Raw genomic sequence first — 16,343 nt, 5'->3', positions numbered from 1 at the left:
TGAAGGATCAAAAAGAAAGACAAAAGAATTGGAGGGCATATTGATAAAAAAAAATGTTGAGCCATCAGATATAGCCAATTTAGGGCTATTTTACATGGCTTGGTTATAAACACTGTTATTTACAGAATGAACAGAACTCAGTTTGCAATGTTCAATGTTTTCCCAATTTGGAATTTTTTTTTTTAAAGAAAAGATGCATAAAAATCACATTTGAAATTATAGGGCTGGGAATATGGCCTAGTGGCAAGAGTGCTTGCCTCATATACATGAGGCCCTGGGTTCAATTCCCCAGCACCACATATACAGAAAATGGCTAGAAGTGTCCCTGTGGCTCAAGTGGCAGAGTAATAGCCTTGAGCAAAAAGAAGCCAGGGACAGTGTTCAGGCCCTGAGTCCAAGCCCCAGGACTGGCCAAAAAAAAAAAAGAAATTATAGGCAGTGCCTTGGAAGGAGGCCTGGTGTTCAGGACTCCCAGAAACTACATTATCATTATCATTAGATCTGGGGTAAAATTGTTACTTTACACTCAGATTAAAGCAAATCTATGACTGCAAGCCCTAGTTCCATCATGTATTATTTTCTAGAAACTGAAAAAAAAAAATGGAAGGCCAAGCGCCAGTGGTTCATACCTATATTTCTCACTACTCAGGGGGCTGAAGTCTGAGGATTATGATACAAAGCCTGCTAGGGCAGAAAAGTCCATGAGACTCTCATCTCCAGTTAACCAGCAAAAAGCCAGAATTGGAGGCATGACTCAAATGGTAGAACACCAGCCTTATGGAGAAAAAAAAAAAGCAAGAACACAAGCCTTGAGTTCAAGCCCCAGTACCAACACACACACACATACACACACACACACACACACACACACACGAAAGATTAAATGTTTGTTGTAGTCTGCACATAATGTTTTCTAGAAGGCACTAATATTATATAGTTAATATTGCAATAATATTGCTAAATTATACTGATTGCCAAGTCATTAGAGGAACTTGATAAAAAGATGGATTGTTGGGCCCCATCTAATGGTTCTGACCTAACAGGTGAGGGTGTGGACCAGGGGGTGAGACTATTGAAAAGCTTCTAGGGGACAATTGGGCATTCAGAACTTCTCTCTTTTTAAATTTAGAAGTCACAAATGAGCCAGGTTCTGTGGCTAACCCTCCCCTCCCCAGATCCTACCTACTCTAGAGTTTGCTCTTGGAACGTCATCTCTGGAGGCTGAGATCAGGAGGATCAAGGTTCCAAGCTTGCCCAGACAAAAAGTTTAAGAGACTTCATCTCAACAGACAAAGCTGGACATGGCAGTGAATACCTGTCATCCATCTGTGGTAAAAATGTCAGTAAGAGAACCATGGTTCAACCTGCCTCAGACAAAACATCCTATCTCAAAAATAGCCAGAGCAAAAAATAAATAAAAAAGGCTGGGGATGTGGCTCAAGTGGTAAAGCACCAGCCTAGCAAATACAAAGTCTTACATTCAATCCCTCATATAGCCAATAAAAAATAATTATGTGTGAAGTTGGCGTATTACTCTAACATCTGTACAAATTATTGTTGTACAGACCTGGTAGAAAGGCCTTTGATGGTTCTAGAGTTTAAACTAAAAATAATTAGCTCTGCCTTTAACAGATTAAATCTAAATGTGGTAGAAGTAATTTGTCCACATGAATAGGTATACCTGTGGGTAAGAATACTGGGAAAAAAACTAGAGATTTGGAGACAAAGTCAGGACTTTCCCACTCTCACTTTTTGTATTCTCAATAGTTAGTAGCCTGCAAATCTCCAAAGCAATCGCAAATCCTCACCAGCTGGCCAGTTCCTCCATGGTCTATTTCTCAAGCAGGAGACTTCAGTGCTTTGCTTTCCTTCAGAAACAAACCTAATCTAATGAGTGATTAAACATAAAACCTTCTATATCCATATGCATCTCAAAGGTAAGTGTATGTGTATTTAGTTAGAATCACCTGGACATTTTGCCAAAAAAACAACAAAATAAATTCATCATCTGACTCTATTCCCTGGGTTATATAGCTCCATACCTGAGACAAACCTTCTCTCAAACACTGCGTGTAACATCCGGACAGACAGCCAGAGGGCCACTCGCTCAAGTGGTAGAGCATTATCCCAGAGCAAGAAAGCTAATGGTCCAGAGTTCAAGCCCAGTACCAGTGCCTATGCCCATGCGCATGTGCACACACACACACACACACACACACACACACACACACACGCAATGGGTATAATGAAAATTCAGCAAAAATGGGATAGCCAAGAAAATAAGAACACGGAAGAGTCCCTCCATGAGCTGGAAAGTTCAGGGTAGAAAAGGTTTCAAATAAATACAATGAGGGGAAAATTGCTAGTCTGGATGACCTGGAGAAAGGTGGAGCAAGGGAAGATAAGGGCCCCTTTAGACCCCAGGATGGCTTCCTCTGTTGATTTATCTGCCTGTGTTAAAGACAGATGTGGCCATCTAAAGGTCTCCCAGGGTCTGGCCCCAGCTACCGTATTTCTTTGAACTAGAGAATCAGTAGAGAGTAAAGCCATGTAGACTCCAGGTTTCACACAAGATTCTCACTCTGTCCTCACTGGATCTGTAGTTCTCATCAAATCCTTTAACTCTCAGAGGCGCAGTGTCCAGTCTCTTCAGCAGGGGCAGTGATATGGTGCTCAGCCCATGGACTTGTCCTGCTTACTCAATTCCTTAAGTATGTGTGAGATGTAGTAAGCAATCCTTAAGCTTTCACTACTTTCTTTTTTTTAACTTAAAGCTTTTCCTTCCACTTACCCAGTTTGTATTTCCTGTTTAATTCCAAATGCCTGAGTTGCTGGCAAGAGACTTCCTTTTCCTTTTTTTCTGAGTTCTGTGCAATTCCCTGCTGCCTCAAGAGCTCAGCAAGAACAATGCCACCAATGGAAAATGTTCTCTCTCAATGAAATACTTCAGAGAGAGAGAGGATGCGAGACACTGACGAGTTCTCATTGACATTATAAATGCATTTAAGATTGGAGTATTTTTTAATTCTGATTCCAAGCTAGCTTTATTTATGCATGTCAGGAATAACCTGAATTGTTGCATCTGTTTAGCTCATCTGGGCCCCCTTGACAGATGGTTTGCTGCAGTATGTATGAGCTTTCATTTTATAAGCTGGGCTACAGCTTATAAAAATAAATCATTTTTATCCAAGGGTGTGTTAAAATAGATTGGTTTTTTTTTTTCTTGGAATTTTGACTCTAGTAACAAAAGGGGATCACGGTTTATGATTAAGTCACATCATTAACTTTTAGTCTAAGTTCATTATTTATTTTTTCTTTTAAATCCTAAAAGCAACTGTAAAATAGTCTCCTTTGCCCTTTACCCTTTTTTTATCTATAAGGTGACTGTATACATGGATTTAAAAATGTGAAGCACTAAGTCTCTGGAGGGAAAGTGAGGAATAGCTTCTCAATTCAGGCACAGAAACTCCTCTGAGTCCTATTAATGCCAATCCCAGTGGAAGCTCTGCCATCTGTCATCCCTGCTAGACAAAGGAAGTGCTTCATCGGTGGCCATCATCTGAGTAAATTAGGAGGGGTTGGGGGAAAGGCCAGAAGGAAGGCCGGCAGGGCTGGGAGAGGAGAACTCATGCTGTTGGCACAATGATACCCAGGGGAACCCTTTGAGCAAAAAATGGAAAAGATGGAGTAAACAATTTCCCCAGTGTGGGTATCTCTTTCAGTTTCCCAAGCAAGGAGAGGGCACAGGTGCTTTGCAGTAGTGAGAAGAATGTGAAAAATAATGAGTAAAAACTCTTTGTTTTTATTTCCTTGGGTGTGTGATTTCTCCCCAAATGACTTTCCAGTGATTGTTTTCTAAAGGAGATTTCACATGTCAATCAGATGATGGAAAGGGCGGGACCGTGCCCAGCAGCAGATTTATGTCTGACCACATTACCAAGAGACTTGTTACAGGGAAACACAAAGCACTTTTTGCACAGTGACAATTCCTGAAGATCATAGATTTATCCCAAGTGCACAAAGACCCCTTGCTAGTCTCTCAGTTGAGAATTCTTCCAGATCACTCCTAAAACAACTTCCATTTTTCTTTGTGTTCAGGTCTAATAGTTAACTAAGTTTACTTCCACAGAAAGCAGCCATTCCTTCTATTCATTCATCACTCATCTTCTTCAGGGTTGCTTGGCTCCAGAGCCAACAGTCTGCCGTGCCTGAGCTAGCCTGCCTATCTTCACTTACACGTGTATCAGCATTTTGGTCATAAAACTCATTCGCCTTTCAAGAACTGTCCTCAGTGCCTAAGGAAGGACCTAGACTATGTTATGAATCATCGTGTTTGCCCCATAGCTATTTTGCTTTTTCTAGTTTTGCAGATTCTATCTAATTTTACCAATAGTCTGGGATTCATTCTGTAACTGAGACACATCCATTTGAAGCACTAAAAGCTCATTCTTTGTCATTTTTTTCTGAGCACAGTAATTGTCTTATAGTAGATAGTTTGAATCCGAGCCTGAGCTAGGATCCAATCCTAAGATAGGATTCTAGAAGTGAATAGGACTAGATTCCAGTCTCAAGAAAGTCAGTGGTTGATGGTCCTCTAATTCCACACAAGTACACTGGCTCTTGTTCAGATGCTGTTACCACAAAGGGATTTGCCGGGCATGCCTATCCTTCTCATGCTGGATTCCTTCCTAGATGGTCTCCCACCCTGAAGCAGGAGAGTGACAACAGAGACACTTAAAAAAAAGATACCAATTTGCTTTTAATTTTTAAGAAATCACAAAATTATAAGTAATTTATAAATTAGTAAATAAATATCCCTCAGTTAGTCAGTGATCTCATGACTGAAACATCTAATGTGGTTTCTACATATCCCTAAATTATCTAAGGAGAGAATTTTCTTAGGATTTTAGAGCAAGTACTTTATTTTTTGTAATTATCATTAAGCAGTTGTAAAGGAGTTGCAATCCATGTTCTCTGTTTCTGAGCACAATGCATCTTGATCAGCGTCTGCCCTTCTGTCCTTCTCCCTCATCTCTCCCGCCCCTACCCATCCTCACCTGCAGTCATCAAACTCAGTGTACATATGTGAAAATGGAACCAAGTCAACAAAGGAGAGGGATAATCAGTTGCTAGCCTATCAAGTTCCATTTCACTAGTCTACCTAAAAACAAAAATAAGAGGGCTTTGAATTTAACCAAGAAGAGTGATGAAATAAAATGAACTTCTTTTATGTGTCCCAAATTCATCTTCTTGAAGGCCAGCATGATGGATGCCCTGTCATGATGGATGCTCAGTGTCTGTGCGACACAAGACTCATTCACCTGTGCTACGTGTGTGGACAAATGCCCACAGGACAGCTCAGTCACAATGTTCACTGGCAACTCCATGGAGTAAAGAATTAAACAAAATTATAGTTTCATATTGGAATCACGAAATATTCATTATGTGGTGGAAATATCAGCACTTTATGCTTTTTTCCTTTGTTGAAAAAACAATAGTTTCCCCCAAATTGTTGTCATTTGCTGTTTAAAGGAGGGTGCCGTTTAATGAAGAACCTTTTAAAATTAGATATACCAGGATTCTATAAACTCCCGCAAAGTAAAAAGATAAAATTTCCATTAGAATATCATTTTTTGACAATCAGGAAGATTCATTAAGAGCATGAAATACAAGGAAGAGGTAATCCCAACCACACCATGCAGTGATTTCTCATTAGAGGAGACAGTGAGCTATTTCAACAAGCAGATGAACAGAAAGAGTGTATGGGTCCTTACCCTCCCTCCTGGCTGATTTACATTATGCTGTGTAGTTGAACAACAGGGGAGTTGCAAAATCTCTCATATGATTAATCCTGAAATACCAAGCCTCCTGCTTCTGTTGATCATTCATTCACAACAGCCCACTTGGGAAAATGGCTACAGAGCACGTTCTATTTTTTTTCACGTGTGTGTGTTCCTTTTCACATGGGTCATTTCAGGAACTCCAATGTATTTGTTTTGTAGTAGCAGTATTTCTCAAAATATGTAATTTTAAAAATTAAGAAACCTTTCTCCATCTGAACACTGTGGGTACTATCTAATTGTTTCAGTAGGTAGATTTTCTAGCTTATCATGAAACATTAAGGTTACTTGATGTTTGTTTCCCAGACTCATCAAAGAGACTTTTGGGAACTGGGAAGAAACTTTGAGGATTCGCCGGTTCAGCTCTCTCGTGTTACAGACAAGAACACTGGGAGGCCTAGCTTTGCTTTTGGGTTTTGCCACACCTCACAAGGCAGAAGATTTTTTTTCTTTTGGTTTTTTCATTTTTATTTACTTTTTATATTTTTTATTATCTTTAAGTAGTTGGTTCAAAAGAGTTTCGAGAGGCAGATGCTGGTGGTTCACTCCTGTAATCCTAGCTACTCAGGAGGCTGAGATCAGAGGATTATGGTTCAAAGCTAACCCAGGCAAGAAAGCCTGTGTGACACAGCCAGAAATGGAGCTATGGCTCTAGTGGTAGAGCCCCAGCCTTGAGTAAAAATGTTTAGGAACAGTGCCCATGTCCTGAGCTCAAGCCTTGGCTCAAAACAATAAAGGGAAAAAGAATTACAGAGGTAACAAAATACTTTGTTGAGAAAAGAGAAGGGTGGATGGTAAATGGAAAGAGGGATATCTTTCCTCTGTACAATTGGATCAGTGGACCAGGGGTTCTGTCATGTGGCTAGAAACAAACAACAAAATAGAAGGGCCACATTGTCTATTATTTTGTGTCAATTGGGAGTCAGAACAGGGCACTAGTGGCTCACACCTGTAATCCCATCTAGTCAGGAGACTGAGGACTGAGGATAGTGATTTGGTGCCAGCCCACAAGGAAATTCCATTAGACTCTTATCTCCAGTTAACCATCAAAAAGCCAGCAGCGAAGCCAGCACCTCTCATGCAAGCAGATCATTAACTATCAGATGCTCAGGACAATCATGTGCTCATTATGCTAACTCACAAGGCATGGTTACATATAGATACACACTGGATTTTCTTCAGGAACTAGTCCCATTTCATTTACCTATATAGATCAATGCCCAGTAATCCATGCTAATTTATTGAAACTGAAATTTCTCCATCACCTATATAATTTGTTATAACCCTTTTGTTATAACCCTTACATGCTTTCCTTTTCCTCCAATCTAGCACCAAGATCCTATATTACTGAAATTGACAAAATAGAGGAAAGAAATTGGAGAAATAATATCAAGTTATGTTTTTTGGCAAACGTAATGTATTTCAGAGAACTTTCCAATATAACCTCTCAATTTATCACACACATACGCACACATCCTTTGAGGTAGTTGCATTAGTTTTACTCTTCATGGCACAGAATAAAAATTGAATTCTACCAGTAGCTAATAATCAGAAGGATTTAGGGGAGGAAGTCAGAATCCTTATAATGGAAGCTCATTTCCCTCCATCTGCCAATGTAATAATTTTGCTCAAGGCTAACTAGGCTCCCCAAAGGTTGTAGCCTTTAAATTTAGTGTTAGGACTTGCTTCTGCTGACTTCTAGCCTGTAGCTTTTGTTCCACTGTACTTACTCCCTCTCACAAATAGGCAAAGTGGTATTGGAGTCAGGAAATGATGTTCATTTACTGATGTTAGGAAATTCCCTTTAAAAAAAAATTTTTTTTTTGGCTTGCTCCTCCTTTGCCTCATCTAAATATTCAGACTTCAGGTCTCATGCAAATAGCAGAGAGTGATGTTTGATGTGAACATCCCTTGGTCAGACTGACCCAATACAGTTCAACCTGTAAGAAAAAAATGGAAATATAGAAAAATTCTTCCCTTAATCTCAGTGTTCTTTCTTTGTTTGGTATCTGTTTGCTTCCACTTTCATTCTGTGGGTTTTATTCCATTACCCTTAATACACACCTGATATCTTCTCTCTACTAGAAAATCATTCCTCACCAAACCAGCTCTACAAGCATACTTCGTTCTTCTCCCTGATTGCTCTCCTATCCTGGGGTATCTTGTTAATCCTAAGGAGAGTCCTTCATGAGGAACTTCCTTGTTATTTATTTTATTTTACTGTATGTTATTGAATGATTATTATTATTATTAAGTAATTGTACAAAGAGGATTCTATTCAACCAATCTGTTTATAAGTACCACACTTCTTGATCAATGTATGATTTTATTTCTTAAAAGAATTACATGTCTCCCAGGGACCTCTGTGAGTCCAAAAAGATCATAACTAGCATCAATTCCTCACGCCTTTAATCCTAGCTATTCGGGAAATTTAGGCCTGAGGATTGTGGCTTGAGGCTAGTCTGGGTAGAAAAATCTGTGAGACCAATCTCCTACAGCAGAGAACTCTCTTCCTATCTCTGTCCTGTTTTGACAGTCCATTGCTAAATTCCTTCTCCAGTGTAGAAATAGATATCTTCTCCATCTTTCAACATGTCCTGCACAGTCTGTTAATGTTCACAATAAATGATTTAGTAATATCCAACAGTCTGGTATTTGAATTTTGGTTTTGCATGTGAGTTTCTACAATCCTGAAAGTAATTTGGAACAGTGGAATGCTGTTTGCTGATGTGGGAAAACATTGATAATATTGGGAACAAAGTTCTTTCCGTAGGTTTTTGACATTACAGTCAGTTCATAGTAAAAATCAGCCATAAAACAAAATAAGAAAAGTCAAGCTGGAGAAATGTAATTATCTAGTGTGAGAATAACTACTTCATTTATGTAAAATTTCTTAGAGAGGGAAAGTTGCATCTTCTTAGGCACATGAAGAAATTATGATAGTTTAGAGTAGGTTTCATTAGTAATATAATCAATTAGCATTAACTATTACTGATCCCTTATTATATACCAGGCACTATGCTTGGTGTCTAATAATCTTGCAAAATGCTAACATTTAGTAAATACTATTATTTTCAGCCTGTAAAGAAATTTGGCTTTGGGAAATTTAAACAACTGAACAAAATCACAGGGCGTGTACATTTTTAGTCATGGTTTTCTTTCTTCCTTTCTTTTTCTTTTCTTCCTTTCTCTTTTTATTTTATTTTGTTGTTGTTGTTCTGGTACTTGGGTTTGAACTCAGAGCCTTGTACTCTCCCTTGGCTTTTTCACTCAAAGTTGCTGCTCTACCACTTGGACCATACCTCCACTTCTGACATTATGATGGCTAATTGGAGATCAGTGTCTCACAGACTTTCCTACTTAAGTTGGCTTTGAACTGTAATCCTCGCATCTCAGCCTCCTGAAACTTAGTACATGACATGAGCCATGTAATAAACCATGATTTAATCTTTCAACTTCATGTATAATAGGGGCATAGAAGTAGTTAGCAATGATGACAAAATACTTTCTCAAACTCTTCATAGTTATGTCAATTTTATTCTCAAATAATAAGAAAAGAATTTTCACATAGTGCATACATTTATAACAAAAAGCTACTGAAAACCCCTATCACCTAATTTGTGTCAATAAACTCATGGGATGAAATGTACTATATTACTATACTATAGTTGGTACTCTAATAAATTATAGTATGTCATTAAAACACTATAATACTATGAATATTATAAAATAAATATAATAAACACTGCAGCATATAACACATTTTAATATAATCTTGTATCCATTAGAATATTTCTTACCTTTTTTTCCATTAGCAGATGTAAAGGGATCACTCAATAATAAATCACGAAATAAATGGCAGTTATATATAAGATTTTAAACACTATAAGGAAATCACAGTAGTTACAATTTCTCCAAATAATGTCTTTTAAAGATGTTCACTAATGCCAGGTGTTAATGGTTTCACTCCTGTACTCCTAGATATGATCTGAGGATGGTGGTTTGAAGCTAGCGCAGGCAAGAAAAGTCCATGAGACTATTATCTCCAATAAACTATACACACCCACAAGTAAAAGGCCAGGAATATAGCTCTAGCTCAAGTGGTAAAATGCTAAACATTTGCAAAAGAAGTTCAGGGACAGCACCAGGCCCTGAGTTCAAGCACCAGGACCAGCATGCACACACACACACACACACACACACACACACACACACACACACACACACACACACAAAGAGCAAAAACAAAAAAGCTGTTCGCTATCTTTGGTTATAGTTGTGTAACCATAGTGTGTTTGATGAGAATTTGATGCAGTTAATTTCTCACATTTTGAATGCTCAAGGACTATTGATCTGAATCACACACTAACTAATGGTTTAATCAGCAGGTCACCTACAAGCATCAATGGGAATTCAATGGATACACTACTGTGCTTTGCATTGCGAAATAATTTATTTCTTCCTCAGGCATAATTATAAAACTGTAAGAGCTGCTCAATCATACATTGGACTTCCCTCAGGATTTTATTAGAATCTTGTTTTCCAACATTAGCTGAAATGTTCCAGAGAAAAACCTACAAGCAATCAAATTTGAGGATGTCTGTGGTACAAATAAAGCAGAGGCATAATCTTGTTACTGTGAATATCATATATTACGACTCAGGCCCACAGTTACATTTTTACATTCCTAGAATACGTTTCATGTTTCCTTTGCTAATTCACTTTAGAGCAGTGTAGCACTTTCATAAAAAAAATCAATTGCTAATAGATCTTAAACATTTGCCATTTATACTATACAATTATCTAAATTTTGTTGGAGAAAGCCCTGTTACAACTTTGTATGCCCTTGATTAATTCCATATTTCTTTTCTTAATGCAGGTAAATGGTTTAACTATGGAATTATCTTCCTTGTCTTGATTTTGGATCTTAATATGTGGAAAAATCAAATATTTTATAAACCTCATGAATACGGGCAATATATTGGCCCAGGGCAGAAAATATACACAGTGAAAGACCCCGAAAGTTTAAAGGATTTAAACAGAACCAAGCTGTCTTGGGAATGGAGGTCTAATCACACCAACCCCCAGACGAATAAAACCTACGTGGAAGGAGACATGTTTCTGCACAGCAGGTTCATCGGGGCTAGCCTGGACGTCAAGTGTCTGGCTTTTGTCCCAAGCTTGATAGCTTTTGTGTGGTTTGGCTTTTTCATCTGGTTCTTTGGACGGTTTCTGAAGAATGAACAAGGCATGGAAAATCAAGACAAAACCTACACTCGCATGAAAAGAAAATCCCCGTCAGAACATAGCAAGGATATGGGGATCACTCGAGAAAACACGGAGGTGTCTGTAGAAGACCCATTGCATGATCCTCCATTGGTTTCCATTGGGTCCGACTTCAATGAGATAATCTACAAATCTTCTCACCTGACTTCGGAAAACTTGAGCTCCCACTTGAATGAATCCACCAGTGCGACAGAAACCGATCCAGACCCAACCACTTCTAAAAGTACCCCTACGAACTAGATTCACTCACATGAGATAGCACATTAAAAAAAAAAAAAAGCAACATTGAGTGTAACTAAAAATATTAGTCTTTCTTTTTTTGTAAATGTCCGGTTTACGTAGTGTTAGGTAAAGAAATATAAACAATGCCACAACGGTGCTCAACATGCTTTTTTCTAGGACTCATTGTTTTGTATTTGTATTATAATCCACGTGCCTACAACACATAATGGTCCTCTAGAGATTGCTTTTCACAATTGCACAAGCTACTTACTGACGTTCCAGCATAGTAGATCAGCCTATTACCCGTGTATCTGATGTTCAACCGTAGAGGTGCCTTGAGACATTACAACTGTTTTTAACTGTACCAGAAAAGAAGTGTAGAACAGTTCTCTGACTTTATTTTATGTGGATTAAAAATAATACAATTATTTTGATTTACACTTGATGTTTGAGCAAGAAACAGAGACAGCTGGGCTGCGGCTCCAGAAGGATCTCTTGGTTTTCTCTTCAGCCTCAGAGTTGTTGATTTTGACACTAGATTTCAGCCAAGTATAGTGATTACCTTTTTTTAAATTTTTTGATTTTTTATATGTGTGTGTGTGCCAGTCCTGGGGCTTGAACTCATAACCTGGACGCTGTCCATTACCGTTCTTTGCTCAAGGCTGGCACTCTATCTCTTGAACCACAGCTCCCCTTCTGGCTCCTTGGTGGTTAATATGAGATAAAATTTCACTGACTTTTCTGCCTGGACTGGCTTTGAACTTTGATTCTCATATCTCAGTGTCCTGTATAGCTAGTACTATAGGCATGATCCACCAGCCCCCGACTCAATGATAGATTACTTTTTAATTTGATTGGATTATTGCCAAACACAAATACAGATGTGAAATTCAGGAAGAGGAGAATTGTAATCTGACATGGGTCACTACTTATGAAACATGACTTTCTCCAACCAGTAATTGCAATTAGGTGATAATGCCTAATTATGTTTTTCTAATTAAAGATAAATTGCTACTTGATTAAAAAATCCTGCCCTTTACCTTTGGGAACAAAGGTTAGGGGGCACAGTTGGGTGAACTCTCAAATTTATTGGCATTTATACAAAGCCCTAGACAACTAAGGAAGTGAATTTTTAATCACGTGAAGGTTGCATTGCTTACCATCTACAATATTTGTGCATTTTTTTCTGGAAATATGGTTCTGGACAGTGAACATGGAGAAGAAAAACATATGCTATCCCTGAGCAAGATAATTCCTCTAAAAAAAATCATGTAGCAGGACCTTATATGCTGGAAAAAGCTGTACAAGAGTCTCCTTTGTGTGTGCATCTTACATTTTTTGTTTTATTTTTTTAAGGATTAATCATCGCACATTAATAAATAAGAATTCTACATTAGTAATTATGTGGTGTAGTTTTTTTGTATGTGTGGGTGTACATAAGGGATAAATGGTACCCTAACTTAACCAGAGCTTATTTAAACTGGCATTCTAAAGCTTGGGGCAAGTTAAGAAATGGGGTGCTCTTAACTTGCTGTTAATTTTCTTCCCCAAGTGGTTCTGTGTTTCTTGAGTTACTGAAGGGTGGATCTTTCTTAAGGCAAAATTACTTTCCTGTCACATTCTGACATTGTAGCATTTTGTCTTTATGATTTTTAAAATCCCTCCTGTTTTGATCTATCTGCTTTTAAGCTTGGAAATGTGCTGAATTTAGCATACATAATAGAGCCACGCATTTATCTGTCACTTGAGAGCCAGCTTTAATAAACATCTTTCTACAATTGTTTACTAAGCAGTTGGAACTGTGCCCCTGCTGTTGCTTTTTACCTCTAATAGTCATGCTTGGTGTACTTAGAATCATAAACATGTCTGGAATTGACAATGCAGAGGGCGAGCTCACTGTAATTACTGCTGACCATACTGGATAAAGGAAATATGCTCTGTGACGTGTGCTCACACTGGCATAGCCTTGAACATGGAACTTTTTGTTCTGCAATAAGGAAATAATATCATTTTAGATTAGGTTCTGAAAGTCATTTTCTTGTAAAAAAAAAAAAGGATGAAGCTGAGTTAGAAAGTAGGTGCTTACCATCAATATACATATTCTGTACAGACGTATTATTTGAGAATTTTTTGTCAGTATTAAAGGAAAAATTTAATGAGGATATCTCATTAGCAGGATCTAGATGAACCTTTCTAAACATTATGTTTATGTGTTGGTAGAAACTGGCTAGAGGAACTGTCATCTGATATGAAAATATGTATTTGAAGTCTATAAATTTAGGATAAAGTGAAATGGTTTCCATGGATAATACTTTAATTATTAAACAAGATTAAACATCCTAAAATTTTCACTAGTCAGTTGTGTATCCTGATACTGACATTTCATTTTACACCTAGGTCTCTTTTGTACTTTCTCTGTACATTAATATATTACACTTATAGCAATTAAAGATGATCAAATCAAAGTGAGAACTAAATCCATTTGTATTTAGTTTTGCATTCTGAGTGATACCAATAGTCTTAGGCTATAGCCTGACAAGTTTGTTGAGCACCAAACTTTTAGCTTCAATAGGGCATTAAGAGAAAAAAAAATTTTTTTTTAAAGGACACTGGGGCTGGGAATATGGTCTAATGGTAAAGTGCTCCTCTCATATACATGAAGCTCTGGGTTCGAGTCCTCAGCACCACATATATAGAAATAGCTGGAAGTGGCGCTGTGGCTCAAGTGGTAGAGTGCTAGTCTTAAGCAAGAAGAAGCCAGGGACAGTTCTCAGGCCCTGAGTTCAAGCCCCAGGACTGGCAAAAAACAAAACAAAACAAAAAGGATGCTTATCATGCTCAGAATTTGAAGTTAAAAGTAAGTGATTAAAGAATCATGACCCAATGATTCTAAAAGCTTAACAAATGTGATATCTTAATTGTGGTAGTGCTTAAGGACTATAAACAATTATATTTCTACTGTTCCATAATTACAGTATTTTTCTTCATGCAGGGCAAAATTTATACTAATTTGAGACAATTTTAGTATTTCACATTGATAGAGTGCTTCATTGTTAGTTTAAATGGAAAATTAAATAAACACAATGAATTTATGCCTGGTAATAAATCTCATCACTACATGCCTATATCCATAACTGCTTCTTCCATTTCCTCCCAATAGGGTGGCTATTTATTATGTACCTTCGTTTGTTAGCATAAATTAAGATCACCAGAGAATTTTGTTAGGAAAAGATTAGGAATAGTAAGAAGTCTTCCTTCTCCATTTAACCTAAGAGTCAATCAGATGTAAGCACAGTAGTGCATGCTGCAGTAGTAGTAGTAGTAGTAGTGCATGCCTGTCATTCCAGCATCTGGGGAGACAGAGGTAGGAGGATCCTGAGTTCCAGGGCATCCTGGAAATCTGTCTCAAAGAAGAAAATAAAAAAAAAAATCAATGAGGGCACAAAGTCTGCATGTCATGGTGTCCAGGAGCCATCATGCCATATATCCCCGTGGGACCCCATAAGCAACTACTTTATATAATGTTACCACCCTAGAAGTCACTGACACAACTCAATATGAAATATGAAAAAGAGAATGGCAACAAACCACATTTAGCTGCTTCTATTACGGGTAGCTCATATACCAAGTGGATTACCTGACATTTGGCCAGGACCTTAGAACCCCACCTTGGATAACCATCTGTCTGAGTTGCTCCCTATTTTAAGAGTAACTTCTGAGTATTGCGCTCATATCAGTGTTTCCTTCTGAGAGGCCATGACTTGGTTTACCTCTCTAGCCAGACTGATTTCTTCTAGCTTTGCACCTCTGTAGTGTTTGCCCTACTCTTAGAATGGCAAAAGCCACTAGAACTCTGCCATTGATAAACTGACACTTTTTCTCATCATGTCCTATATCATCATTTTGTTTTATCTCTCTACATGCTAGTGTAAAGGATTATGATGAAGGAAATCAATGAGGATACAAGAATCAAGCTGGAAAATGTGTGACTACCATATAGACAACGCGGGCTCTGCAGTAGTATTTGAACCCCTGGAGAAGTTCAGACAGATGTTTGCAATCCACAAGTCACTCTTCATAGAAAAATAAATTTCTCATGGAAAGAGAAGGTTTGGCAGATGGTGGAACTCAAGTGGATGTTGATAACGAAGTCCTCGTATTAGCAGGGCGCCAGTGGCTTATGTTTGTCATCCTAGGTACTCAGGAGGCTAAGATATCATGATCTCTATTTGAAGCCAGCCTGGACAGGAAAGTCTGTGCAACTCTTATCTCCAAATAACCAAAAGAAACCGGAAGTGGAGCTGCAGGTCAAATAGTTAAGTGACACCCATGAGTGAAAAGCTAAGGAATAGTAGCCAGGCCCTGTGTTCAAGCCCCCTTACCAGCACACACACAAGAAAATAAATCTTAGAACAATAGCAATTTTATTATGCACAGGCTGTGTGAAGGAAGCTTACATCATATAGTTCTTAGAAGTCCAATTTCCCCATGGGTTAAGCACGAAGCTGATAAAGATATATTCAGTTGATAATGTTACACAGAAAGTTGGTTTGTTGATTTCTTAAGCAAGTTAGCATTGAAGTTACTTCTTGTCTGCCTTAGGGAATACAATGAGACCCAGCAAAAGACAAATAGCACATGTGCTATGAACTCCAAAGGTAGAGAAAGGTAAGTGGACAGCAGAAAGAAAGACAATAGTCAACAAGTCAGAAAGACTGGGACTTTCTCAACGGAAGAACAAACTAGGGGGTAAAGTTTGCATGTAAGTGTGTCACTGGCATATAATGGATGATATCTTGAAAAAGCATAATATTACAAAAATATTTCATAATAGATATTATAAAAGGTTTTAGTGAGACACCATTGAAAAGTGTTATTGCTAATTTAGTAGGTATAAAATGCTACAGCTAATTTGTATGTGTGTGTATGTTTGTGCATGTGTATCAGCACTTGGGCTTGAACTCAGGGCCAAGACACTCTCCCTTAGTGTTTTTG

The 16,343-nt window shown here is 38.0% G+C and overlaps 1 protein-coding gene across 1 annotated transcript in view; it reads left to right on the top strand.

Moving 5' to 3' along the window:
• Tmem117 (transmembrane protein 117) overlaps positions 1-12,035 on the top strand; it is a 374,448-nt gene extending 362,413 nt beyond the window's left edge. The window contains exon 8 of the mRNA XM_048365994.1: positions 10,720-12,035. Coding sequence (XP_048221951.1) covers positions 10,720-11,366 — 647 coding nt within the window. The 3' untranslated portion in view covers positions 11,367-12,035. The remainder of the gene's footprint in view (positions 1-10,719) is intronic.
• The last annotated feature ends 4,308 nt before the right edge of the window (positions 12,036-16,343 follow it).

This window comes from Perognathus longimembris, chromosome 1, assembly GCF_023159225.1.
Source record: "Perognathus longimembris pacificus isolate PPM17 chromosome 1, ASM2315922v1, whole genome shotgun sequence".
NCBI classification, from domain to species: domain Eukaryota; kingdom Metazoa; phylum Chordata; class Mammalia; order Rodentia; family Heteromyidae; genus Perognathus; species Perognathus longimembris.
Note: the sequence above shows the minus strand (reverse complement) of the source record. Positions and strands in the feature narration are given on the sequence as shown.